Consider the following 27,202-nt stretch of genomic DNA (forward strand, 5'->3'; position numbering starts at 1 on the left):
TGGGATTGAAACCCTGCCAAGCCCAGTCAATACCACCCAGCACTCAGGTTTGCACTGATGGAATCTGCAGTCTCTGAGCCTCGGCTGGGCACACTTACAGACAGCTTACTGCTGAGGGGGCCAGGATGAGTCTGGAGGAAAAGCCTCCACCTGCCTGTATCTCTGCACCTGCTGCCAGCACTGCCTGGCAAGGCTCGCTCTGCACCTGTTGTCAGATGAACAAAGAGGATGATGAACCCTTCTCCCCAGTTTCCAACTCTCCTCAGGTGTCTCAGAGAATAAAGGACAAAGCTACCAGTAAGGAGAACATCTCACTTTGATTTCCTCTCAGGCAAGAGCATGTTAAAAGCCTGTCCAGGTAGCAGCACTCCATTGGGTTAGGATGCCCAAACCACAGCAACTCCCAAACTTTGATCTGTTGGATCCTTTTGCCAGAGATACCAACTGTCTTTTGGAGATGGGGAGAAAATAGGTGGAAACAGTATTTTTTCCTTAATTTAGAGAATCATTTTAATAAGAGTATCTGCAAATAGCTTCTCAAGTGGATGTTTTGCTTGTTTCTCATTAGACTGAAATAGTCTTCACACACATTTTGCAGCCACTCAAGAAGTAGAATCATAGAATGTCTTGGGTTGGAAGGGATCTTAAAGATCATCCAGTGCTAAGTCCCCTGCCCTGGGCTGGGACACCTTCCACTATCCCAGGTTGCTCCCAGCCCCATCCAGCATGGCCTTGAACACTTCTAGGGATCCAGGGGCAGCCACAGCTTCTCTGGGTACCCTGTGCCAGGGCCTCACCACCCTCAGAGGGAAGGATTTTTTCCTATTCTCTGATCTAAACCTACCCACAGTAGAAGCAAAAAATTTTACTACAGAAAGGTGCAGGTTAAGGATTGCAGTTAAATGACACCAAAAGAAGCCTTGATGTAAAAACATACAATTTTGTGATCAAAACCCAAGAAAAAACCACAGGTAACAGCATTTATCCATTCTCTTGCTTTATTTGAAAGCACATTCAGATAACAAAGTGCAGAAAATAAAGTCTGCCCATGATGTCATTCATCTGGTTGTGTGTTTAGGGGAATAAAAAAGGCAGAGAAAAATTAAAATCACCGCTGTTGTACCAACACAGTGACAGTAAAGTGTCCCCTGATGTTAAGTGCAGCCAGTAAGTGAGGTTATTTACTGCTTCATAACACAGTGTTATACATTAATAACATATTAACTCAGCAACACCACTTGAGAACTTACACAGTTATTTACAGGTTCGCTCCATAAATTTTCTCTTACATTGATGATTGCAGTTCCAGGACATTGCACTGACACACAATGTATTTGAAACATTGATGGACACAAACAATTTAATTTTATACCATGAGTTACAAAATCATAGTAGCTAATGAACTCTCCCACTGCTCTGACCTCTGAGGTTCATTAATCACCATACTCATATCCTCCATTACACTTTGAGCTCCAGTGTGCTGAAAAAATTCAGTAATAAATATTCTAGGAAGTTTTATATTAGTTTAATACAGCTTTGAATGTTGCTTACAACACCAGCATGCTATGACTGACACTTAGCTGTGTTCTCCAGTGGGTCATTGGGAAGGTCAGGTGCCTCTCTTAAGGATTATAATGAAGCAGAGCATGAAGGAAGCCAAAATCACTCAAAGCCAGGTGCAAATTGGCCTTCAGCCTTCCTCACCTTTATGCTACCAGCCAAGTTAATTTTTTAGTGCAGACCTACTGGTCTGCTTAGCCAAAAGGACCATCTCATCTCAAGGTCTGGTTGTGTGCAACAGAGTTGGAGAACCAGCTTCCAGAGAGTGGTCAGTACATCCAGCATTGCTTGGGCCCCATAAAACTGAAAATATATTTTCTCCTTTAATTTCTATCACAATTTCAGAGAAGTATCCTGATTTTGGTGGGGTTGCACCTGGTTTATCTTATTTTTAACTGAGAAAGAAGCACACATTTTCCCTACTTTGCCTTTTCCCTATGGACCAGACTCCCTGTTGTGGGTCTTGTTAACCAGGTGCAACTCCAAAAAGGCTGCTGAGGCTGCTGTGGTGGGAGATGAGGGAGGCAAAGGAAACACAAAACCTTTTTTTTTTTTACATTAGAAACTGTAAAGAGATGCAGACCATGGACTTCCAAGCAGGTGTGCATGTATTTTCAGCACAAAGGAGTCTGATCCCCTAAACATAACAGAAATCTAATACATGTCTGTGATTTCTTGCTCTACAATATTAAGCATAGACCAGTATCAGGACATTAAATGTGAATACAATCCTACTGCCCACAAACTGAAACAGTAAATACAGCACACTTACACAAAAAATTACACTTCAAATTATTTCTTAATAGGACATTTCAATATTTCAATAGCAGAAATATATGTCTATACAATTAATACACCTAAGCTTTGAGATAACAATCACATTGTAGTTATTTTTGGGTCAGTATCACTAGAAGTCTCTTGGCATCTTTGTAAATTTAGCTCTAATACAAATATAATTCCTAAGAATGAAAATGTAGATCACAAACCACTAATATATGTTTTGCTGAAGGTAATTTTCTCGTGTAATTTCCCTGTGGTTGTTTGGTGTATTTTAATTTAATGACTCTAGGATTCCAGATTTATTATCATGTGCTCAAAAGCTAAATAGCACAGCTGAAAATATTTTATTCCAACAAATTGTCCATGGCAGTAATTACAGCACTTTATTTCAGCTTGAACTGCAAGTGTTGCAGAATGATACCTCTCTGAGAAGCTCATCTAATAACTGTGAAAGCAAAGCTTCTTCTTTCACAATAAAGTTTAACTCTGCATCTGCACATGACACTGCATTGCACCAACTTTGTATTTTGAAATCACTTCATCAGAAGTGAAATTTCACGTTGTGAGGGATCTTTTGAAGCCAGATCCAGTGTAAACCATCCAGCTGTCTGTACAGCAAGGTCAGCACTCATTGCTGCAGCAGCACAGACAGCTCCTACGGTGAGGTCCTACTAGTGTTCAAATTAGGAAAATGCTCAGAAATTCAGATATCAGGACTAAAAATGACTGTTCAGAAATATTGCCAATTGTTTAAATTTTTTGTTAGTAGATTAAATAATCTATTCTTGAGTGTCTAGTTAATCATGTCCCAACTTCTCCCCTTCAGAACTCTTCCAAAGCCTGAATGTTCCTGTAGCTCAGAAAGTCCCATTCCAGCTTTTACTGCCTTAGCTTCCAGTTTTGATTTCTCATTCTTTCACTTTCTGAGACTGCAAATAACTCCCTTCTTTCATTTACATTATTATTTCCTAGAAGCTATTTATAGGCTGATATAATTTTCTCTGACTTTTCCTCTTTTAGACTACTTTGCTTAACCCTGTCACTCCCTCACCTCAGTTTCTGTTGCTTACACATTACCAATTTTCTCACCCCCCTGTTACACTTTTTCTAAAGCTTCCCTTAGCATTGGGGACCAGAACTGCAGACAGAAAGGCAGGTTCTCCATCCAGTGATAAATCCCAGATAATGGTTTGTAATTCAGGAATGAGGATCTTCAGGTGCTCCAGGGAAACACTTTTTGGTGTTGCAGACTGCCTCCATGAATACAAAGCTCTCAGGTAAGATCCCTTCCTTGACACATTTTGCAAAATTTGTGCAGAAAGAGCAAGACTTTCACACCAGCCTCTGATTTTAGGATACTGAACCTCAGTGCAGCCCCTTTTAGAAACCAAAAACATCTTCCCATCTCTATTTTTTAGATGTACCTATTTTCTACACATACCTATTTTCTAAATGTTTCATATTTTCACAATGTAAGATTATGCTTGATGCAATGTAAACATTATTTATCATTTAAAATGTGTTGTGCACCACACATGTATCCACCATCTATATCTGAAATAGTTCTTTGCAATGTCAGGTTTTGGCCAGTGCAATGTTCACTCGTTATTTCACAAATTTATTAGCTCTATTCCACAAAGATTCGGAGATCTAGTCCCAAAACTCCCTTCAGGTGCTGTCTTCAAAATACAGACCAATGACCACCTCACTGACTCAGGGAAACCTTTATGAGGAACTTTCATTCATTTGTTGCTGTCACTGATTTGATACTGAATGTGTCTCTCAGAAGGGATCTCTAACAAACCTGGTGAGTTTTCTTTTCTACCCAGCTGAGACACAAAACTGCAGACAGTGACTGAAAAAGGCTCTTTATTTAAAACTAATGAAGCATCCTGTAAGTTCAGAGGTAATGAGAGCATGAAAATCTGTAGCTCCACCTTGTATTTCAAAAGGTTTTGCTCTGGTTTGTATGTCCAAGACCCTCTGCCCCAGCTGCAAATTCAAACAGGGGTAACTGGGGAAGTGAAAATCATTCCAGACAGTTACAAAAACAGCCCTCACCCTGTGCACCGTGTTCCAAGTGAAGATGAGTATGAGCCATCCTGAAAAGTAAAGCATGTAGATAAGAAAAATGTCATTATGGGATGCACAAGAGCTCCAGAACACATGTAAACATGGTGATGATAATGGTGGTGCTCATCAGCAGCTCTCCATAGAATCTAGTTTCAGATAAATGAATGTTCTAAATGTTCTCCCTTGGGCCCAGAGACCTGCAAGGGCCTGTGAAACTTGGGAAAATACAGATGTGGAGGGAACCAACCAAACCTTCCTTGAGAGGAGGGAAGAAGAGAAATTGGTGTTATGGTGGAAATCAATTGTCAGGAGCTTCTTACCCAGGGGGAGGCTCATGTGGGGACATCCTGAGTTGGAAAATGTGACTAAAAAGATGCCAAAGCTGCTTTCCTGAGGGATACAGATTGATGTGTCTGAAAGTTCCCTGGTGGGAAGAAGAGGTAGAAACACAAACATAACATGAATAATGTAGAACTACAGGGGAAATAGGTGCCTGGTCATTTAGCAGCTATTCAGGTTGATTCTCATGACCAAGAACACCCTGTGCAGTGGAGGTGGGACAAGCTCTAAAAGACATTGTCAGCCAAGAGAAAAGTTCCACCAAGGAATCCAATTCACTATCACTGTGTCTGTCATTCATTAATCACACTCTCTTTGTCTGAGGACACATCAATTTTCTCTTTTGCTTTCGATGCCACAAAGCCAAAAATCTTCTGCTATCAGCAGTCTTGTGCTGGGGGTGATAAATATTTTTAACAAATCACTTGTTGGATTAGTCTTTTCATTTTTATTACAGGTCTAGAAATAAAATTTGCTACAGCTGCATTCACCTGCATGGACAAATGCTCCCTACTCTCTTCCAAAATCCCACAACCATAACTTACATTTTTAATACTTAATTTTTTTCAATTGCATCATAAAACTTTGTTTAAATCTCCTATTTCAAGAGTCTCTTCAGGCATTTTAAATCTTGATATTTCTTCATTGTCAACAGATTTCCAAGTCTTCAGAAAAAGGTTTATAGTCATTCGTCATCTATGACTGAAAATGACAAATAAAAAATTTCCATATCCACATGCTTTGCATAATTTGACTGTCCCTTCAAAATACAGTATTGCTCTCATTACTCTCTTACTCTCAATCTTGCTGTCCAGGTCACCTCATTATCTAAGTAGAGTCTTAGCCTGTGTCAATTGCATCCTTCAAGTCATGGACAGTGAATTCAAATAGAATTTTGCCTCTTGGCAGCTTGGCCTGAATGGACACAGAGGTTACATAATAAAAGATCCTCATTTATAGCTATTATCCTTGATGGCACTACTTTCATTGAAAAACATTTAGCTTAATGTTTATACATAAAAAGAAGAAAATTCGTAATATAACAAGGAGGATGAGATATTGAAAATGCAATAAAGAAATCTTCCTTCAGAGTCTTATTTCTTACTCATTCATCACACCGAGTAGGTTTGATATGTCACCACTTTGACAAAGCCCAGATCACAAAATGGCATAAGTTTGAAATTTGTAAAACATTTAGAAGATTTCTAGAACAGGAGAGTGAGAGATGCATTGTCTTTTGGTGACCTCACACTGAGCTTACATATCTCAGTTTTATATAATAATCAATTATCAGCCTCAACACAGGAAGAGGAAGAAACTCTGTCCTGAGCATCTGTGGCAAAGTATTATCTTTAGAACCATCTGGCTGCAACCTTCAAATCAATTCAAAGCTGACCTTGAAAATTTGAATCCATAATAAGAGCCCTCATTCCTCTACCACTGTGATCCCAAACAGAGCAGAAATTGTGTGAGCTGCTTTATATACAGGTGAACAAAGAGAGTGCTCCAGTTCTCTTTTGTCATTGAATCCAATGAGATCCATTTACTCTTAGGTTCAGATTCTGCATTTAAATTAAGCACTGCATGCTGAAATGTGCATGTCCTGCTTGGTTCAGGGGAACATCTTCCACTTGAACACATGCTCAGCATAAACTTGTCTCTAACTCCTGCACAAGCTGGACTCCTGAAGTCTCTCCTGGAGCAAGATACTGTTCAGTCATGGCAAAACTGAGTTTTCAGACAAGAATAGTTACAGCATTAAATAAAATTTTAAAAAATTAAATAATATGAAAATAAATAGTTTTAAGTCATATGAAATGTTTGTCATTATTCTGGAAGTTCATATTTAGATTTATTAAACTTCTGAATTCTTTACGTAGCACATGTATCTAGTCCATTTGCCATAGTGGAATCCAAAAATACCTTACACTCTTTAAAAATTTAAAATTCAGCCCTGCCACAAGTTTGGATCCACTTCTGGGACGACCCAGCAGCAATTCTGAGGTAAGTATATAATTTTAACAAATAAAGAAAAAAGCCTGCCCAATTTAAATTAGAGGAAGGGCTCATGCACAAACTGTGAGTTGATCTACCCCTAAATCTGTCCAGAGTATTGAGCAATTCCTACAATTTTACCAACAGTGCTGCTCTAGCTAATCTCATTTATAGGGCCACTGTAAGTGTGATTTACACTTCAGTTATGATAAACACCTATAGATACAAACAAAATCTTGTCTGGATGAAGAAAATAATAAAAGCTGCAGGATAATGCAAGCAAGGTTGTTAAAATCTTCATAACCAAGTCTGCAGATATTGTAAAAGATGCCTTCTGCTCTGGAACAATTTGTGGACTCAGTTTACATCCATAGTTAAGGAATGGGTTGGTCTTTTTGCTGAAAGGTCTGTAGAAAGGAGAGAACTCAACTTCTGGGGAAAAATTAACACAAAACCATGGATAGGTAACATGGCAACTCTTTGTACCTCTGCAAGTTCTCTGTTTTTATTCAAACTTCTCTTGTTAAAGCATTGCAGGAGACGAAGCAATACTTTAGGAAAATTCAACAGAATTCTACTTCTGCTATGTGGTCTGAATATCATTTGGTAAAACAGCAACTGCAGAATGAGAGTGCTGGGACATGTCAACAAACATCAGATTAAACCTTTATGATATTATGGTATAAGGCAATATTAACATCACCATGGATCAGCTACAAAAGGAGTTCAGTTCAGGGTGGCAGGAAACGCATGTTAAACACAATTCTGAAATAACAGTAGAATAAATTTATGTTAAACAGGAAATATTAAACAGGAAAGTAGTTGAAACTCTTTCAAATGTTTTCTTTCCTTAAAGGAACAACTCAGACGAAATCTTTGCCCTTGTAACTTCGGGTTTTTTTAACAGTCAGCATAAATCTGTGTGGGAGACTCTTTGATTTGCAATTAACTTATTTTTCATAGAATTATATCATTCTTGAAGAAATTACACATAAACATCAAAATCATCCTTTTAACCATTAAAAATCTGCTTTTACTGAAATGCTAATTTTTGATCTATAGTGATACCTTCACCTTAAGACAAATCCACAGGAGAAAAAGGACACACGAGGATTAATTGTGTCTCCTATCCCACACAACTGTTTCAGCTGCCTTACTCTGCAGGTCATCTCAAGACACATTGTTTTTCCGTTGAAAGCATTAGGAACTTGCAGAACTTTGTTCTCTCAAGTAGTTACTAATCCTCATCCTTCCAGGACTGAGTGTTTAAAAATTAATCTGCAGCTGCACGTTGGAAAGACTCCTCTGTTACCAGTACTGTGACCCTTCTCACAAACACACCAGTTTTGAATCTGGTTTCATGGTTGGGATTGAGGAACATTTTGCCATTTTATATCTCATTAATTGATCTGATAAAGAATTGTGATTAGTAAAATACACAGTGAAAAATGTTTCTGCTTATTGCCATCATATTTCATTGCAATTTTGGCCAGAGAATGATAAAAATGTGTGAAATATTGGTTTGCTCAGTTTAGCTTGGGCTGACTTCATTTCAGTTCTGCTTTTTTATTACAAAGTTATGAATAACTCCTAGATGAATCTACAATTTGAGCAAGAGACCTTTTTCCTCTCATTTACAATTGAGTAAAGATTTGTTATTCTGTATCTCATAAAGAGATCCTGTGTATGGATGTGGCACCTCTGACTTTGCCATGACTAAAATCAAAATATTTCTGAGTATTGAAGGACTGAAGTCAAAGTGGGTTTAACACAGTTTGTAGCCTCTTGATTTGGGAAGATGCTCACCAGGGAAATCCAGTCAGCTAATGTTTCCCCACTGTGCAATTCAGAGCCCTGAGACATGAAGCTCTGACTCAGATTTTTCCTCAAAGGAATCCTTTCTCTCATGCTCCAGGTCTCCAGTGACTGCAGCAGGAATTTAGGGAGATTAGCTTTGGTAAACTGAAACTGGTCTTTATGAATACTTTCCTTCCCCTCAGGGAAAATACTGCCCAGAATATCATTTCTGTTAGTGCTAAGAACAAAAAAGGCCATTTTAAAGCATCTCAAGTGAAGGAAAATTTTTAATAAACACAAATTTTCTCTGTTTCTTCTTCCTTTCAGTACTTAGAATGTTTGCCCAACTCTAATGCACTATTTTGGTCAGGATGAAAAGAACTGTACATTGTACATAGGAATAGGGAGTAAAATAAACCTGTCACCATGTTGTAATTCGTTTACAGAAAGAGGAACTTGAACCAGTAGGGTTGTTTGTCACCAGATTTTCATTTGCTGTAGGTGAGATGAGCCCTCAAGCTTCCAGCTGGGTTTCATTCATGGCTGTGGAGTCCCTGTGTGCAGATATTGTGTATGTCCTGTGGGCAGAGAGGGTACAATGGTCATTTTGTCACACCAAGGTGGAAATTAAGTTCCTACTTCTGGGAAGTGATTCCTCCAGATCATTTTTTTCACTGCACAGGCCTAGAGAAGCCAGCTTGCATTCAGCTTGAGAGATTGGGTAAGACCTTCAGATGTTAAACACAAATCCAGCTACCAAAAATCCACAGAAGGCTCTTTGAATATGTGTCCCATTTGACTAACACTGCAGAAGGGATTTTGGCAAACTATAAATTCAACACCTCAGACATTTACAACATATATAAACTCTGTATGTTCTGCACATGAAATAAATCTCAGTGCAAGATTATGGAATGATCTGCTACAAGAAGCTGTGGAAACTCAAGACTGACTGAGCTCACTGAGCAACACACCAAAAATGCTGGAATTGGTAGGGGAATAATATGAATGATAAAATTGTCCTTCATGTTTCTGTCAAGGCATATATGTTTTAGACCTTTGGAGTAAATTACTGGAATTCTATTGTTTCACAGTCACTTATGTGTCCTATGATGTTTGTGATAGTCTACCCTGTCAGATTAACATCCATTGTTATCTCATTGTTCAACCACAAAAGTAAGGCACTTGTCTGGCACAATACAGAACTATACTTTTCCCCTAAGTGCATAATTATTGTTTTCAGGGATTCCACAGGTGTGCAGCACAAACTTTGCCTGAGGGTTGTAAGTTATAAAAATTGAGACTTTCTTATGAGATAATTACACTTGGATTTGTCTGGTTTGAGGTGGGTTTTTTTGGTATGAACGGTACCTGGAGGGTCACTGAAGAACTACTGTCTCACCCTGTTGATTCTGTGGCTGAAATGTATAGTATTAACAGGCTAATTGTGGAAGGAATTAACACAATTCTCTTCCATTTTCTTCACTGGCAATAGAGGTCATCAACACCTTCTGGAGGAAACTCATATGATGATGTGAAAGAAAAGGATTAGGAAGAGAGGATTGATCCAAAACCCATTAAACCAATAGGACTCTTTTTCCAAACTATATCAATGGAGTTGCAGCTGGATCTAAAAGTAAGGACTGTCTTCTTTCTTCTCCTTATACACCTACAGTCACTTTACAAATTCTCATGGCAAGAAAAATCCCAAATCAAAATGGTCATGGTCAAACACAAGAAATAAGATTCAATGAGCTGTGATTCATGTAGGATCTTATTTTGATACTTTTTGGAACATGGTGTTCTCAAAGGTATCCCACTCCCCAAAGAAGAAATTACCTTGATTTCTTCAAAGAGCTCTTGTCCTTCAGCCCTCCCGGCCGGCAGCAGGCAAACTTGCAATCAATGACCTGGTAAATGATGGGGTTGTACATGGCTGCTGACTTTGCCAGCAGTGTTGGGATCACTGAGAACTGGATGGGGACCGAGTCGGGCCGTCCAAAGGCCGACCAGACGGAGACCACGGCGTAAGGGATCCAGGCAAGGAGGAACCCTGCGCAGATCAACATTGCCACCTTGTGAGAGCAGAAAAGAGACAGCAGGGTTTGTCCACAACAGTCAGACACTGGCAGAGCAGCACAGAGCTAGGCAGAGTGCAAGGGAGTTACATTCCACTGAATGGAAATGAAAAATGATGACTTGCTTCTTCATGTAAATTTGCAATATGAAGAAAATCTGTCTCTTTATCTCGTGCCTGTGTTTCTTTTGCCTGACACAGAGCAGTTAATGAGTCTGCTATCAGACCTTTAAAAATGCAGTAAAGTCTGGCTAAATATGAGGAAACCAAATGAGATTTCAGAAAATAATAATAGCTTGGTATTGAATTCAAATTATTTAAAGAGAGGATTCCTTTCAAAATGCAGAATCTCTTTTTTAGGATAATAACCTGACAATAGCACAGTGTGAAGGTTCTCGAAAAAAGATCTTTTGAAAATTGGGAATTTAACTGAGAGCAAGAATGCTTGTAAAATGTCTAGATTTATTCCTCCTAACCCAAATCATGGATTTTCACTCCATTAGAATATGTAAATACTTTAAAACACAAATTTATGTTAAATATTTTAGTTCTGATAAATGAGTTCCTGGCAAATTAGTAAGTGACCTCCTTATAATGTAACAAAATGTAACCATAAGAAAGTTTAGCATAAATACCAAAGAAAAATTGTTTGGGGCCAAAATCTGTGATTTGTATACTTTACCTGAACCAGCCTGTCTGCACTCGGTCACAGCCTGATATCACTTCAAATGATGCCATGCCATCATACATCCTGAAAAACATCTGCCTTTATACTGCTGCCATTGACAGCTTAGTGCTGCACCCACACTGGCAGCGGCACATGGGCACTCATTTGGAATAAGGCGATTAGCAGGATTAGAATACCAAAAAAAAAAAAAATCACCAGAAGGCACAAGGGGTTTGGACATTGCATAACCTTTCCTGTAGCCTGTTCTTTTTGTTGTCTGTCACTGAAGAAACAGTGCAGGTGAGCCAAGGATGTCAAACACAGCCTGTTTGTGCTGTGGATTCAAATGGGTTATAAGGGAAACAAATTTTCCATATTTATATTTACCCCAACAATATGTTCTCCAGTGTAAATCCAAGACAGGAGGGAAAATTACTGGTGCTGCAACTCAGATAACATTGAATTTTTACATGATCCTTCCAATATAAAAAAAAAAAACAAACCTGCAGGCTCAAATCAAAAGTTTCCATTTCTCTTCAAAGGAAATTTGCTGAATAACCACCAAAAAACATAACAATTTGAAGCATCCTTTTGAAAGGCAAGTGAAAGTTGTACCAGCTGTACTGGCAGCACTGGCTGGGCAGGTACGTAGCTGAGATTTTCAGATATGTTTAGACATAATGTCCCTTATTGCTGCATGTTATATAACTCTCAGTTCAACTCAGAAAAATTGTAATAAAATTTGATCAGCCAAGCAAAACTTGCTGCTTGTCTTACTCTTGGCATGTCTTACAGAGGCTGGTGAATCTTTTACAGCTAAGGAATCTGATTTTGTTCAATATAAGCCTTTATTTTGAGAGATTTCCTGGCACAATAACCAGTATCAAGGATCGTGGCTGTCACCACTGCCAAACAGAAAATAGATTCAATCAGAAAGGGAAAACAGGATATGGTCTGAGATGGAAAATTAATTTTAGCAATTCAGTGCATTTTTATCAGCAGTTCATGGCTGAGCCTAACTGATAAATTATTTGCATAAAAACAATTGCAGTGTCACAGGACCAATTTTGGTTTATATCTTCATTAACAGAGGAATGTAAACTGTCTGAAAGTTTTATTTCCTTGCTACAATAATCCGCTCTCTGTTTTCTGTTATAATTCCTATAAAGCACATCAGTCACCTTAAATTATTGTTTACAACTGTTTCTGAAAGCAAAGTGTGTTTTATGGTGGGGAGCAGGGCCACAGGGAGATTGTAAGGTCATAGGGGAAAGCTGTGGCAGAGCTCCAGAGTGGATCATGATCTCAGGGACCCAAGTGCCCTAATCACCAAATTATGTTTCCACCCCTATTTTTTCCCCATCTTGACAGTAACAGAGGAGAAAGCTACAAAAACCACCTTCAGAGCATTGTGTTATCTTCAAATCTGCTTCTAAGACCCAACACAGCAAACTGAGGAAAATGTTCCTACCTACCTTGGTCAGCTTCATTTCAAGTATATGGCTGTTCTGAATCCTGGTATCGTAGTGAGAAACTTCTTTGGTGGATGATTTGACTTTTAAAATTATTTTGACGTAGGAAAACACAATCACTGCAGTTGGGAACAGGAGGCAGAAGAAAAGGATGCTCAGAACAAAAACCTGTCCAGCCACTGAAGCCTGTGCCAGCCACCAGTCGAGAGTGCAGGAGGTCCCAAAGGGCTCGGGGGCATAGTTCCCCACCCCAGCAAAAGGCACTGTAGCCCAGAACGTAGCATAGGCCCAGATTATTGCCAGGCAGATAAATGCATGGTGTCTCTTAAGCCAGGTACCTGGAGGAAAATTCAAGAGTTACAAGTTCATGTCCAGATGTGTTTGGCACCATGGAATTTGTCATGTCACATGGAAGGGTTCAAGGCCAGGCTGGATGTGGCTGTGAGCAATCTGCTCTCCTGGAAGCTCTCCCTGTGGGGCCTTTGGAACTGGATGGTCTTTGAAGTCCCTTCCAACCCAAACCATTCTATGATTCTGTGAAATGTGAGGATTTTTTATTGTTTGACAACTCTGTCATGTTCATCTTGGCTCTTTCCAGGTGTCCATAGTGACCCTGAGCTCACCTTGTGCCTCATGAAGACAAAGGCACACTCACATAGAAGGCTCCACCCATCCTTATTTCAGATCTTTGCTTTAATTTGTGATGTAATTTAAGTTGTAATTACAACTGAGAAGAGTCCAAAGTAAAGAAATCCAAACAACCAGCCCAACAACAGTCAGAGGAATCTTGTCCAGTAATTCCAATTCTTTAATGTACAAGGTTTTACAGTGGAAATAAGATATCTAAGATTTAATTTTATTTTCTCATTCTTTTCCAGTGCAGAAAATCACCATGTGTATCCTGTCAGAAGTATCTGTAATACGTGTTTTCATGTGTCATTGCCTTTTTAAATGCAAATAGAACTCCTGGAGATTAGAACCTTGCCTCTCTGCTCATCTTGCATACAGCTCTAATTTATCTAGAAAAGGTTTCAGTTTGCACAGTTTTCATCACCATCTACATGTTCAATATGTAGGATTCAGATAGGACTAACAAATTTAAATCTTTCATTTTTGCAGAAACTTGCAATATTATGTAACATAACATATAACATAACATCTCCTTCCATCTTGGAACCCCCAACTCGTTTGTAGTTTCTGACTCACAGGGGATTTTTCACTCACTTCACACTAACATTAAGGAGATTTCTTCAGGGTTTCAGAGTGATTTAAAATAAAACCAAAGCAAAGAAACACCTGTAATTTGGATGTGTCCCTTTCCAGCTGATTTTACATGTCGAAATCACCGGAAGGAAAATGAACATTGCCTGACAAATGATGTATTCATATATGATGGCTGAGAGACAGAAAGGTGCTTTGTTGTATTCAGGAGTGGAAAAACAAAGCAACAATAGCACAAACAATAGCATAACTATTAAAAGCGAAACATTTTTAAACCACCTAGACTGAGCCTGATAAACATGTTTGTTTATTGTTCTCCATCATTTTGTATGGACCACCGTGATCAGAGCCCTTGAGAACAAGAGTTTGAAGAGTTTTCTCTCTCATGAACTAAGATGACCACAGCTGGTGGCACAAATGCAGCCAGCCATGAAATATTCACTTCAGCTCTCCAAGCCTGTGAAACATTGTCTGTGATTTGGGTTGCCACTGAATTATTTTGATAAGACTTCAATAGAAAAAACTGAAATCCTGCTTAATATTATTGGTGTATCTAGCACCCAGCTAAGGAGACCCCCCCTGCACTCCCATTTAGGGTAAAAATATGGACACACAGGGGTCTGTGACAGCGCATCTCAGCACCGTACCACAGCTTTATCTGCTTGCACAGACTGGCTTATTTACCCTTCCTATCTGCCAACCTTCCTTACAGCTTAACATGATCAATATTTCATGTCATCATAAAGAAATCTGTGGTGTCCCTCAAGTCACATGGGCGAGGTCTTTATTACCTGTAAAGTCACCTTGAGCATTCCCTGTGTTTGGATGTGAATTTAGTCCCTTACAATGCAAGAGGAACATCTTTTCTATACTGTGACAATATCATTTATCTGGAAAGAATTAAGCATATAATACATCATATTCCAGAGGTACAAGATACTGATGGATATGGTGGTAACACCTTACACTGCAAAATTTATTTCCTCCTCTCAGGTTCCATTTCCATATTTGAGAGACTATTTCTCATTATGACTTATTGCCCTTCCAAATCTCTTAGGTGCTTAAAATAGCTTGCCACACACCACAGAGGAATTTAGGCATTCAATAAGAAATATTTTTATGTTTTGGTCCATAACACCCTGTAATATGCACATTACTTGCATCTGTTAATGCAGATAGGCCTTGATGGACATAAAGTGATTTATCTAGAAGGGATTACAAAAGCTCATGGCTTAAGCACACAGCAGAAGGACAACAGTGAGGGTGTTATGTCCAGCAAAATGAATTTAACTGGGATTTCTTGGATCATGCAAACGTTTCTCTCCTCTGTGTATTCCCTCTATATTTATAAGAAGTATTCTGAAGAGCCTAATTACTTCAGTGTAGTAAACTATAGCACTTAATACAGCTTTTCCACAGTCATAGATAATACAGTCATCTATACGGAGACACATATTTGTCTTACCATAGGACAAGTGGCAGATTTTCAGGTACCTGTCCAGGCTGACAGCTGTCATGGTGATGAGGCTCCCACAGCCAAAGAAGAATCCAGCCCACCCATACCAGCGGCAGCCCATCCACCCAAACATCCAGCGGTGGGAGAAGAAGGAGATGATGCTGAAGGGTTTGCCTACAACTTCAAAAGGAGGAGAGAATGTCAGCCCACTGATAAACCACATCCTTGAGAAAATCACCTTTTATCAGAAAGGCAAACCCTCTCCCTTGCAAAAACTAATACCCATAAAAGTGCTCAAAAGGGCTTCAGACAGAGGAGGTGATGGCTTTAGGCTGGAGGGTAAATTTAGATGGGATATTAGGAGGACAATCTTTACTCTGAGGTTGGTGAGTCGCTGTCATGGGTTGCCCAGAGAAGCTGTATGTTCCATCTCTGGAAGTGTTCAAGGCCAGGTGGGATGAGGCTTGGAGCAACCTGGTACAGTGAAAGGTGTCCCTGCCCATGGCAGGGGTTGAAACAAGGTGGTCTTTAAGGTCCCTTCCAATCCAAAGCATTCTGTGTTTCCCTGGCTTGTGAGCACCCCATGCACAGGACTGAGCCTCAGACAGCTGTGTCTGGATCCCATGGCACCAGTGATGAGGCAGGATGAGCCAAACCTGCAGAAGGGCTGGAAAGAGGGACTGTACTACAAACCACGGGAACCAGAGGCAAACCAACACTCTGGAAGCAGTCATGGGCAGGCTCTCCTCATTATGAAACCTTCAGAGTATGTGTTAGGTCCACAGGCCAACACGTAAACAGGATGGGTGATGGTAAGTCAGAGCTTGAAACAAGCACAAATCTACTTAGTCTGCATCCCTGTAGTAGAGGTAGGCTAGGTGAAGACACCCAGCCAATTAGGTGTCTTCAAGCACAAGGTAAAGAAATGTGCCTTCAAAAAGGACTTCTTCAAACCTGTCAAAGCCCAGCAGTAGGATACACAGTGAGGTGAAGTGTTGGGTGGGAAGGAAAGATGCATACTTGAGCCATAGAAGTGATTTCAGCTCCTCTCCACACCACACATTTCTTTGGTGTCTCCCAACATGCCACTGCACACAGATATCAAAATATTCTGAGCTTCCCCAAAGAGATGGGAAATGAGTAACTATTTTTGAGACTTTCTCTTAGTGGCACTTTATCTCATCCTTCCACAGGTAAAAGTGAGTTATGAATGAATTATGGATGAAGTGAAGTTTGGTGAAATGATATTCCATTCTCACCTTAAAGCAAATTTAAATTTTTCATATTCTCTGTAAGTATTGTGACAAAGAGAAAGTTTGAAAATTTTAATTGTATAGTTGGAAATCTCCCTTTTTTTTTGTCCCAGTTATTACCTCTCTTGGTCTTAATTAGGCAAAGAAAATAAAACAACTTTAATGGAACAGAAAACTCAAAAAAATTACAATCTAGGAATATGTGTTTTCCAAACACTACAGTTTTACTTACCAGACTGATCTTAAATTCTCCCAGGCCTGAACATTCCAACTGCAACATTCAAACAACATTAAATATTGAACTCCGCATCCCTGTGACTGTATTCCTTCCTGCACAGGAACAGCCAGAGCACCCCAAGGATTTGAAAACACCTCAGCTTCCCTGGGCTGGTTTCCCTGGCTGAACCAGTGTCTGTAATGTCATAGAAGCTCAGAGAATTGGTTTATGGAAATGGCAAAAATTACTTTGCAAACTGTATTTCCCACAAGGTAACCTATTCATAGAAACCAAGACAAAAATCTCTATTCTGATCTTTTACCCAAAAACATTCAATTTCACATTGAACTGACATAAAACCATGAATTCTCTTTTCATTCTTAACAGAAAATTAACACATTTCTTCAAAACCGGATCTTGCAGAAAAGTACCTTTGCTCCATATGCCATGCCAAAAGCATCAGGATTGAAAACCCTTCAAAATAAGATGCATTTTTACAAAAGGTATTTTTGGATTAGCCTAAGCCTGTAAGAAAAGTTCTGCCTGGACCTGCAGGATGTGCTCAGGTCAATGTATGATGTGCCTTTCTCAATTTTTAATTTTTCAAGCAAAGGCTGACCTCAGTGATTAGGGTTTCAAGAAAAACATTAAATATGGCAAGGTCTAGGTCATGGGCTAACAATCAAGTCAGCAGCTTTTAGGCATGTAAGTGACTGACAGCTTTAAAGGCCGACACATTTCTTTGCACCAAATCAAATTTCCCTTCAGCAGCAGGACTGGGAGCAGCCCAGAGCACAGTGCCAGTGCAAAATCACTGATGCAGCTTTGAACAAGGGGCTGGTGCCACCCTGTGGAAATCTGCAGGAAGCAGAACTCTTCAAAAAGTTGTTAAGATAAGTGTGTGAAATATGAAAGTTTTGTAAAAAAAAATTCTATCTTCAGTTTGTCCAGCAGACAGAACCCATCACATTTCTCAACTTAGCACCTTCCATTAATTAAACAAATAAATAAATAAATAAAAATAATTAGAGAACAGAGAAAACCAAGCATGGCTCTGGGAATCACTATTTTTAATTCCAAAATGTAAACCCCAGATAGACTGAGATCCCCGTGGAAGGAAGAAAGGTGACCAAGTGGTGCACTGGTGACAGACCATAACAGAGACATCTCCAGCCCTCACACTAAGAGGGGTCCCAAACAAGCTGTAGTTTGAGCAGTTGGGACACAGTTTTTATGGTTAGGAGATATTGCATCCTAACCATAACCTGTTGAAATGCATCCAATCATAGAATCACAGGATATTTTGGGTTGGAAGAAATATTAAAGACCATCTCGTTCCAATCCAACACCTTCCACTATCCCAGGTTGCTCCAAGCTCCATCCTACCTGGCCTTGGACATTTCCAGGGATGGGGCAGACACAGATTCACTGGGCAAAATTCAGAATATAAAGCTGGGGAAATTCTCCTGAAACACTCCTTCTCATTGGAGTGACTAATATGAGCCTTAGAATACAGATTCTTAAAACACAAAGAAAATTGGAATATCACAGAGGAGGGAAAAGCCAGTCTGGGATTTTTCCTTAACTTCTAAGGGTTGAGAGATGGAAGCAGTGTGTCCATGTCAGAAATGCCAAAGAAATAGCTGGGATTTCTCTGTGTGGTAGCAGTGATATTTATACTAACATCTTTCTTATACTGAATTGATATTTCCTTCAAAAATCCACGTTTACTGACCAAAACCACTGGAATCTGCAGGGATGAGCAGATCTTTGGTCTTGTGCTGTGAGAGTTCAAAAAAGCATCAGGGGAGGCTGGGAGACATCATTTTATATTGTTCAGTGATATTTTTGAAGTTTAGATGAGGGCCAAAGCATCTGGCAGAGACAATGGTAGGAAAAGGGTGCAGTGGGGCTGAGGCCAGAGGTCTCAGTTTATTCAACACACAGGGGACAGATGACCCTGCAAGCATGGGAATATAATTCCATTTCTATGGCACTGGGGAGATCCCATGGTCAGCTGGGTCCTGATGCCCATTGGATTGTCTGCCATCCAAAATATCCTTTTCTAAAGGACATCCAGCCCTTTCCCTGTGTGCAGCTGAATCAGTCTCATGTCAAGAGCCAAAACAACCATCTCTGCAGCTCTGGATAAACCTCTCCAAAGCTCCCTCCTTCAATGCCATGACATCCAGAATGTGGGGTTGAAATTAAAATCCTCCCAGTTGGCTCATGCTCTACAGTTTGACACAAATGTTTGATCCAGAGACAAAGGAGGAGGGCCACTATAGAAAAAACTATTAGCTTTGAAGGGCTGATGGCCACTGGCATTTTCCAATTATTTGGCTAAACTTGTATTTTTGAGGCATTTTGATCCATTCTATTCACCCTATGGCAAAAAACCGTCATTTTCTGCACCTGTAATACTGAGCTGTTTTGTGGTTATTGTGCCAGGGTGCACATGGCAGCTGCCTTTGGAGACTTGCCCAGTGCTGGGGTGAACAGGATCTCTGCCTGTTTGATAAAATCAACCCTAATTTTTCCTCTGTACTGTTCATTTCTTCCCATCAAGTTGTTCAGGAATGTTGTTTTTCATCCTCCCCTATTATTTACATGCAAATAATAGAGCAGAAATGTCTGCAGCAAAAGGCATCTGATGCTCCCATGACTTGCAGAGGAATGTCTCTTGCTGCTGCCAGGCAGAAGGGTAAAAACAAGGGAAAACAAAAACATGAAATTACCTGAAATGCCCAGATCACACACTGCTAAATTAACAGTCATTATCTCAGCAGGTCTCAGCTTCTTTTTTCGCTTTGAGGACATAAAAATAACATACCCATTTCCCAGAGTTGAAAGGATCCCTGTAAAAATGGAAAATAGAATAACATTCAAATTAGAATCACCCTCAAAACCAGCAATACTCCATCTTCCTTGTGAAATTCCCTGATATTTTCAGCCTGAACTTGTGGTCCCTAAGGCTGGGCGTTTTACCCTGAAAGGTGATCCCCTCATTGTCACTGTGCAGCTCACAGACCTGACTGCAGACACATCCCTCCCACAGAAAATGCTGTTTTCCCTCTGCAGGAGGGCATTGCTTTCACCAGCTGAGCCTGCACAGACACAGACTGAATGCTCACAACAGAAACCCAGAATCCCTCTGCCCTGACAATTCTCACCCAAAGGTTTATACAGCCACAAGAATGAAATTCAGCTCTTTGTAATCACAGGAACCAGAATCTGACCAATTTCAACTTTATTAAACACTCCAATCAGATGTTAAGGGATACATTTCCAGTTAATATATTAATATCAAATCTTAAATATTACATCAGAATTTATTTCTATCATAAGAAAGAAAAATTATAAAATAAATCTGATTAATCTGATTTTAACTTCCAGGGGTGGAATTCAGTGCAGGGGACCCTTCTCATATTGGCTGATATATTTTTCTCCATGTCATCACCCAAGGACTCACAGCTCTGCAAGTGTGCATCTGCCATGGAATTAATCACACCACTACAGAAAATTGTAGTGTTTCCAGTTCCCTTAAAGAAAGCGTGTCTTCACTAATTTATGTTTAAAGAGTTCAAGGTCAGAGGGAGAGTTTTGCTGTGGAAACACAGGACAGCACAGAACATCCTTCTCATGGAGCCAGAAGGTGAAAATCCCAAAGGGACCATGGCCCACTGAGCCTCACACCAGATCAGGGGAGACGCGTCAGAAGGAGGGAAGTGCAGAAGAAAAGAATGAAGAGCAAAGAATTCCTGTGCTGCCATTGCCTCAAAAAAGGGACCTACAACAGCACTGAGGGAAATGTTGGAGAGAAGTTCAGCCCAGGAAAGAGTGAAGAAGGGCATTTTCCATAAGTATTTTAGGTTTAAAGGGTGAGGAAGGGTATTTTCCATAAATATTTTAGGTTTAAAAGGTGAGGAACGGTGTTTGCCATAAGTATTTTAGGTTTGATACCTTTGTTTCTCACTACCTAAATCAGTAAATAAACATTAAGCTTTGGGGGTTGGAACCACGTGATGAAAGTTGGAATAAGATGATATTTAAGGTCCATCCAACCCAAACCATTCTGTGATTCCATGATTCTGAATTTATTTCCCTCAAAGGAGCCTGTTTGCCCACTGCATGACTGAGAATGGATCTTCCTGTCTTTATCCCACCTGTCTTCATCTCCACTGCTTTTTCTCTGCCTGTTTCCTCCCTGTCCCACTCTGAGGCTTGTCCTGAGTGCTTGGCTGCCTGCTGAGGCCAACTCCTCACACTACTCCAAAAAAGTCATGAACAAAAAAGTCATGAACAAACAAAAGGAAATAACAGAAGTCATCAACAGCTCTCCTCTGCTGATGAGGCATCAAAGTCATCCTTTGTGCTGCCTTGTACAAGGGGCTCTGCTGGGGCAATCTCTGTTTCCAGAGGGCCCCAGCACCCTACGGCCCCCCAGCACTGCTGCCCTCTCCAAAGGTTGTACCTTTGAATACCACATCATTTTCATCTGAGTCTTCTGGCAGGCCAGACCTCAGCAAATTTAATTCAGTAATTAAATGGGTATTTAATTATTTAGTGATTAATTTGGCAATTCAGTAACAAATAATCCCAGTATTTAAATGGGTACTTTGTTATTTACTCTGGTCCATCAATGGCACAGTGCCCTTGCAAGGGTGCCTTGTCCCCACAAAACCAACAAACCCAACCTGGGAACATCCATGAGGCAGAGAGAGAAATGGCTCCAGATGCTAAAACCAAATTATTTATCAAGAAAGATGAGTGACTGAGGAACCAAAATTTTACCAAGCTCAGGAGAAAAATAGTTTGATTTTGAATTTTTTTGCATTAAATGCGACACATTGCAAACTTTTTATTTTTATATTGACGGCATTGTTTTCTGTATTATTTTGCACAATAAACAGAAGAACAGAAGCTGGCTTATTATTGATCTTAGGTTTTCTCATTAGATTTTATTTACTCAGGGTGAATTAAATTCTAAGAACAACCTACTCTTATGGCTCTGCAAATTTAATCTGAATTATAAGCAGATAGAGGTATTCATATGAGTAATTTTCTTCCTCACAGCTGAGTGAATGAATCTCAGTGCTGTGAGCATTTTTCATATATTTTAATCCTTTTCTCTCTTAATGCCATTTTCCTCTCCAGTGATATTTAGGATAACTAGAGTGCCAGCATCCAGTTTGAAATACCTTTTGAAAGCATTTGACATTTTCCTGAATCTTTTTCAACTGACTGACAGTCTAGAGAGACATGTCTTTCAGCCAAGTAGCTCTGAAATTGCCAAGCTGCTCTGAAACCACTGCTCATAATTAATATCAATGTTTCAGAGAGCCCAACCCACTGACCTCCCAATCCCATGGCTGGAAGGGATCCATTGATCATTTGTTGCCTTTTGTCTATGCCTGCATCTGAAAATTGCTTGTCTGAACCTTTTATTATCTCCTTGATCAAAATTCTATAATCTCCATAGGTGAGGCATCTAATGCTCCATTTCTCCTGCTATGAAATGACATTCCAGCAGTCAGCTGAAGCCCTTGCTGGAGCAGACTCCCAGCTCTGGTAGGTTGGAAACAGGGAAAAAAGACTTCTTAGATATTAAAAATAGGCTCTTTTCCAGGAGAACTGTCCAGGGCAACATGGCACCATTACATATATACAAACCAAGAGCCAAGGATGTGATAACTAAAAAAGTGACACCTGCAGAGACAGAGCCAGGCTGAGACACAAACCTGCAGGGAGAGGGGAAAGTGTTTACAAGCAGCCAAATGGAGAAATAAACTTGCACTTCTCCAACCTGACAGTGGCACTAAACCATTAGAGAAAATTAAATGAAAAAAAAGAAAAAAAAATGTTCAGGATTTTGTTTTCAATTAAGCTGTTTCATAACAGAGGAAGTGTGCACACCAGCTTGTAGATCAATAGTGACTGGCCAAGGGGTTTCAGAGGAGCTGGCAGCCAGCAGGTCCCTGCTCAGTAGTTTGTCACCCTGCCTGGCTGTACAGTGAATCAATCAAGGCAGTGATGAAAAACCTGGTGGAAGGAGTGACAAAGACAAAAGAATTGGATTCTCGTAACCATGTGCATAGTCTGATTTTATTTTTTGTCCTAGATGATTAGAAAGCTACACGTGGAAATTAACTACTCAGGACAAAGGATCATGCACTTACATAGAATTTATCAGACTATTCAAGACTCCTGATTTTCTTCAAAGACAAAAAACCAATTATTTTTATATTTCAGACTGGAATACTTCAGCTGTACACCCAGTCTGACCCTAAAACCTCTGCAGGACAAGATCCAGCCTTGCTCACTCACTATTCAGCTTCTTCTTTTTGAAACTCACTTGCACCTTACACTGCTCAAGTGCAAAAAGATGCACAAAAACAGTCCTGGCTTCCCACCTCCTGCTCCCCTGTCCCTGCTGTCAGGGTGTCCCCACAGGCCATCCTCAGGAGGGGTCACAATTTCTTGCAAAGGAGTAGGGAATGCAGTTCAGTGGAAAACTGTGACAAGTTTAGTCTGAATCACAAGTCATAATAAAAAACCACAGATGTGAAATCATGAAATCATTTGGTTTGGAAAAGACCTCCAAGATTATCAAGTCCAACTTTTGACTGAACACCACCATGACCACCAAACCATACCACAAAGTGACAACTCCACTCATTTTCTGACATTTCCAGGGCTAAAGATTTCACCATTCCCTGGGCAGCCCATTCCTTTGCTCAACCATTCTTCCAGGGAAGAGTTTTTTTCCTTATATCATTATTCTATAGATCCAAGGAATATGCAAATACAGCGCTTATATGGATATGGGAAGACCATAATTAGCTCTAATAAAGCCCCTTGTGAACCTTGTTATGTACACAAGGGCAATGCAATTAACCAAGCAAAATACATTTCAAAACACACACTTTAAAAATTAAGTTAGTTTAGAGCTAAATGTGGGATATGATGTGTACAGAAACGTACAGGAACAGCAGAACTACCCTGACCCAGGCCACCGGATACAATGAGTTCACAAGTCCAACATCAAATTTACTATGAGGCCTTTTAAAATTATAATTTCAGTTTCCTCACATTGCTCAGAAAATTGTTCTGAGCCTTTATGGTTGGCTTTTGGCTTTTCACTGGAATTTTTTTATTTTTGTTCCTTGCCTTAATTTGATTATGCCTGTGTTGTTCAAGATGTTTCACACCTGACAGGGGTAATTTTTGGAACAGGATAAATCTACGCTAAATACAGTGAATAAAACAAGGCAACAGAGTGTATATTGGGAAGATTCATCCATCAGACATATTTCCTGGGATTAAAGCTAAGTTCACTTAACCAAGTGAAAAAAAACCACAAAAAGGGGGTTGTTTTCTACAGTTCAGTGAAAACTTTTGCCTGCAGAGAAATAGAAAAAAATATATGTGTGAAAAGTGAGGATACCTACAAACCAGTGCATGAACACCAAGAACAGCACTGAGATACAGCTTGACCTGTCACCTCTGCTGCTCTGAATTCTTTTTTCAATAAAGACATAAGCAGAAGAGAAATGAGAAATAAACGGAAACATAAATAGAAGAAAAATAATAATAAAAACTCTGCTACCTCCACTGTGGAAAACATTACATTAATTAGATCAGTCAGAAGAAAAACAGGAAGACAGAGTAGAAGGGGGGGTTGTAAAGCAGTGAATGAGAAACACAAAGGTAGGACTGACTGACAGATCTTGGTATTTTGTGCACAACACAATGAACAAGACAATGAATCAAAACTGAAATAAATGTCAAGTAATCACTGTACATCTTGTATTCAGCCTTGTCTTCAGGCATCTGACACCTAGAGCACAGGTTTTTGTAAATCAGTTCTGTCCTCAGATCAGTTTTAATGCAAAAATTGCTGTTGAGCTGTGAGAAACTGCATGAAGTAAGACCATAAAGCATAAAGGAACTTAAAATATATAAAGAAGAAGGGAAGGGAAGGGAAGGGAAGGGAAGGGAAGGGAAGGGAAGGGAAGGGAAGGGAAGGGAAGGGAAGGGAAGGGAAGGGAAGGGAAGGGAAGGGAAGGGAAGGGAAGGGAAGGGAAGGGAAGGGAAGGGAAGGGAAGGGAAGGGAAGGGAAGGGAAGGGAAGGGAAGGGAAGGGAAGGGAAGGGAAGGGAAGGGAAGGGAAGGGAAGGGAAGGGAAGGGAAGGGAAGGGAAAAGAGAAGAGAAGAGAAGAGAAGAGAAGAGAAGAGAAGAGAAGAGAAGAGAAGAGAAGAGAAGAGAAGAGAAGAGAAGAGAAGAGAAGAGAAGAGAAGAGAAGAGAAGAGAAGAGAAGAGAAGAGAAGAGAAGAGAAAGAGAAGAGAAGAGAAGAGAAAGAGAAGAGAAAGAGAAGAGAAAGAGAAGAGAAAGAGAAGAGAAAGAGAAGAGAGAATAGGGAATAGAGAAGAGAAAGAGAAGAGAGAATAGGGAATAGCCTGAGTTGAACAGAGCCCACATGGATCATCAAAGTCCAGCTCCTGACCTTGCAGAGGACCATTCCAAGAATCCCACCCTGTGCCTGAGAGCTTTGCCCAAACATTTCTTGATTTCTGTCAGGCTGCTGCTGTGACCACTGCCCTGGGGAGCTGTTCTAGGACTCAACCACCCTTTGGGTGAAGAACCTTTCCCAGATATCCAACCTAAACCTCCCTTACTCAGCTTCATGCCATTCTCTCAGGTGTTGAGGCAAATATGGGTACAAAAAGACATAACTCTGCCCTCCTCCACAAAATAAAGAAGGCAAATTATCAAGAATAAGGTCCAGTTTATCCCTGGAAGAAATAGAATCCAGCATATTCCTGCTGAATGATAACTCCTTGGCATGTGAATACTTTAAAATCAGTCTCAGCTATGATGAGTGTGCACCAACCAATAGATAACTGTATTTATTCTGCTTGCAAAGTCACTTTGAACCTTGTAAAGGACTCCAACACAAAAGGATGGGCAGGGTGCTAGGCAGAAAATATTGCTCAATATGATGTGTAACAGAGGACAGATAATGCCAGGAGCTGAGCAAGGGTCACATGAACCCATCTGAGGGTGCTCAGGCTGTGAAAACAGGCCATAAAACCCACAATTCATACTGAAGGAAACCCTATTCTGCCCAAGGACAAATTAAACTGCAGAGTAGCAACCTATATCTTATTAAAAACAATGAATATTTCTTCATTTTTTGCTGGAACATCTACAGCTAGTCACTACAGGCTACCTGCAGCAGCATTATCTGTTGATACTAACTGTTGGCAACCTATTTCTAACACATTTTCTCTCCTCCCTCACAGATTTTTTTTCTAGTATGAAAAAATATGCAATTAACATCTAATGAACAGCAGTTTCTGCCTCTTTTCCGAGAGCTGTAAGGATGCAGCAGCACAGTCATATTTCAAAGACCAAATATAAAATCATTACCAATTATTGTCAAATAAAAGCCAGCTATGATGTCAGCTTCTCTAGAGAGCTTTGATGCAAAGGGGTCTTCCTTTTGGAGATAGTGTGGGATGTATTCTTCCTGGGAAGAATTGCTAGGATCTGATGCCATCCCACTCATGTCCATTGAAGTGCCTGAAAAACAAAAGAACAGTGTTTGCAACAGATCCCACCTGCTGTTAGAAAATGTGAAGATATTTTTGTTCATACACAGGATCCATCTTCCCATTTTCAATTCTGCCCTGCCACTTCCCAAGGCATTTCAGGATACCATTCAAACTTGCATAAAGCATCCTGCCATGATTTGGGTCATGACTTATTTTATCCAAGAACATCATAATTTACATGGGACCACAACAGGAAAAAGGCATTGAGCTACTAGAGAGTGTCCAGAGGAGACCATGAGGATGGTGAAGGGTCTGGAGTGCTGGAACCCAGGACATTCCTCTGGCTGCCCTGGAGGGCTCGAGACCCTGGCAGTGGGCTCAGAGAGCCTGGCACAGAGTCAAAGACACTTGTGCCTTTGATTTTAACCCATGGAAAAAATTAACAACTGTGTGAAGATTTACAAGCCAAGCTTTGAATAGAATGATAGTGAATTTAGCACAGAGTGAAAAAGTAGAATTTTGGGGATTTAGAATAGGGGTTCAAGAGGTGAGACAGAGGAATCTGGGCATGTTTTGTTCTTCTTCTTTTTCTTGTCCTCCATCTTCTGCTGTGATGGTGGCACTTTTGGATTGATTTAGAGACAGACTGTCTAACATAGGTGATAGATATTGGAAAATTATTGTAAATAATGTACACGTAGTTCTTAGTATAAAGAAGAGTGGTCAGTGTGCCTCAA

General features: G+C 40.0%; 1 protein-coding gene across 1 annotated transcript in view; it reads right to left on the reverse strand.

The window, feature by feature from the left end:
* Positions 1 to 8,792: 8,792 nt before the first annotated feature.
* The window catches only part of OPN5 (opsin 5), a 28,922-nt gene continuing 10,512 nt past the window's right edge, over positions 8,793 to 27,202 (reverse strand). Inside the window, exons 2-7 of the mRNA XM_063153423.1 lie at positions 26,341 to 26,493; positions 19,646 to 19,765; positions 15,447 to 15,617; positions 12,764 to 13,098; positions 10,384 to 10,619; positions 8,793 to 9,122 (exon numbers count right to left, since the gene is read on the reverse strand). Of these exons, the coding sequence (XP_063009493.1) occupies positions 9,059 to 9,122; positions 10,384 to 10,619; positions 12,764 to 13,098; positions 15,447 to 15,617; positions 19,646 to 19,765; positions 26,341 to 26,485 (1,071 nt within the window). The 5' untranslated portion in view covers positions 26,486 to 26,493 and the 3' untranslated portion in view covers positions 8,793 to 9,058. The remainder of the gene's footprint in view (positions 9,123 to 10,383; positions 10,620 to 12,763; positions 13,099 to 15,446; positions 15,618 to 19,645; positions 19,766 to 26,340; positions 26,494 to 27,202) is intronic.

This window comes from Melospiza melodia, chromosome 3, assembly GCF_035770615.1.
Source record: "Melospiza melodia melodia isolate bMelMel2 chromosome 3, bMelMel2.pri, whole genome shotgun sequence".
NCBI classification, from domain to species: Eukaryota; Metazoa; Chordata; class Aves; order Passeriformes; family Passerellidae; genus Melospiza; species Melospiza melodia.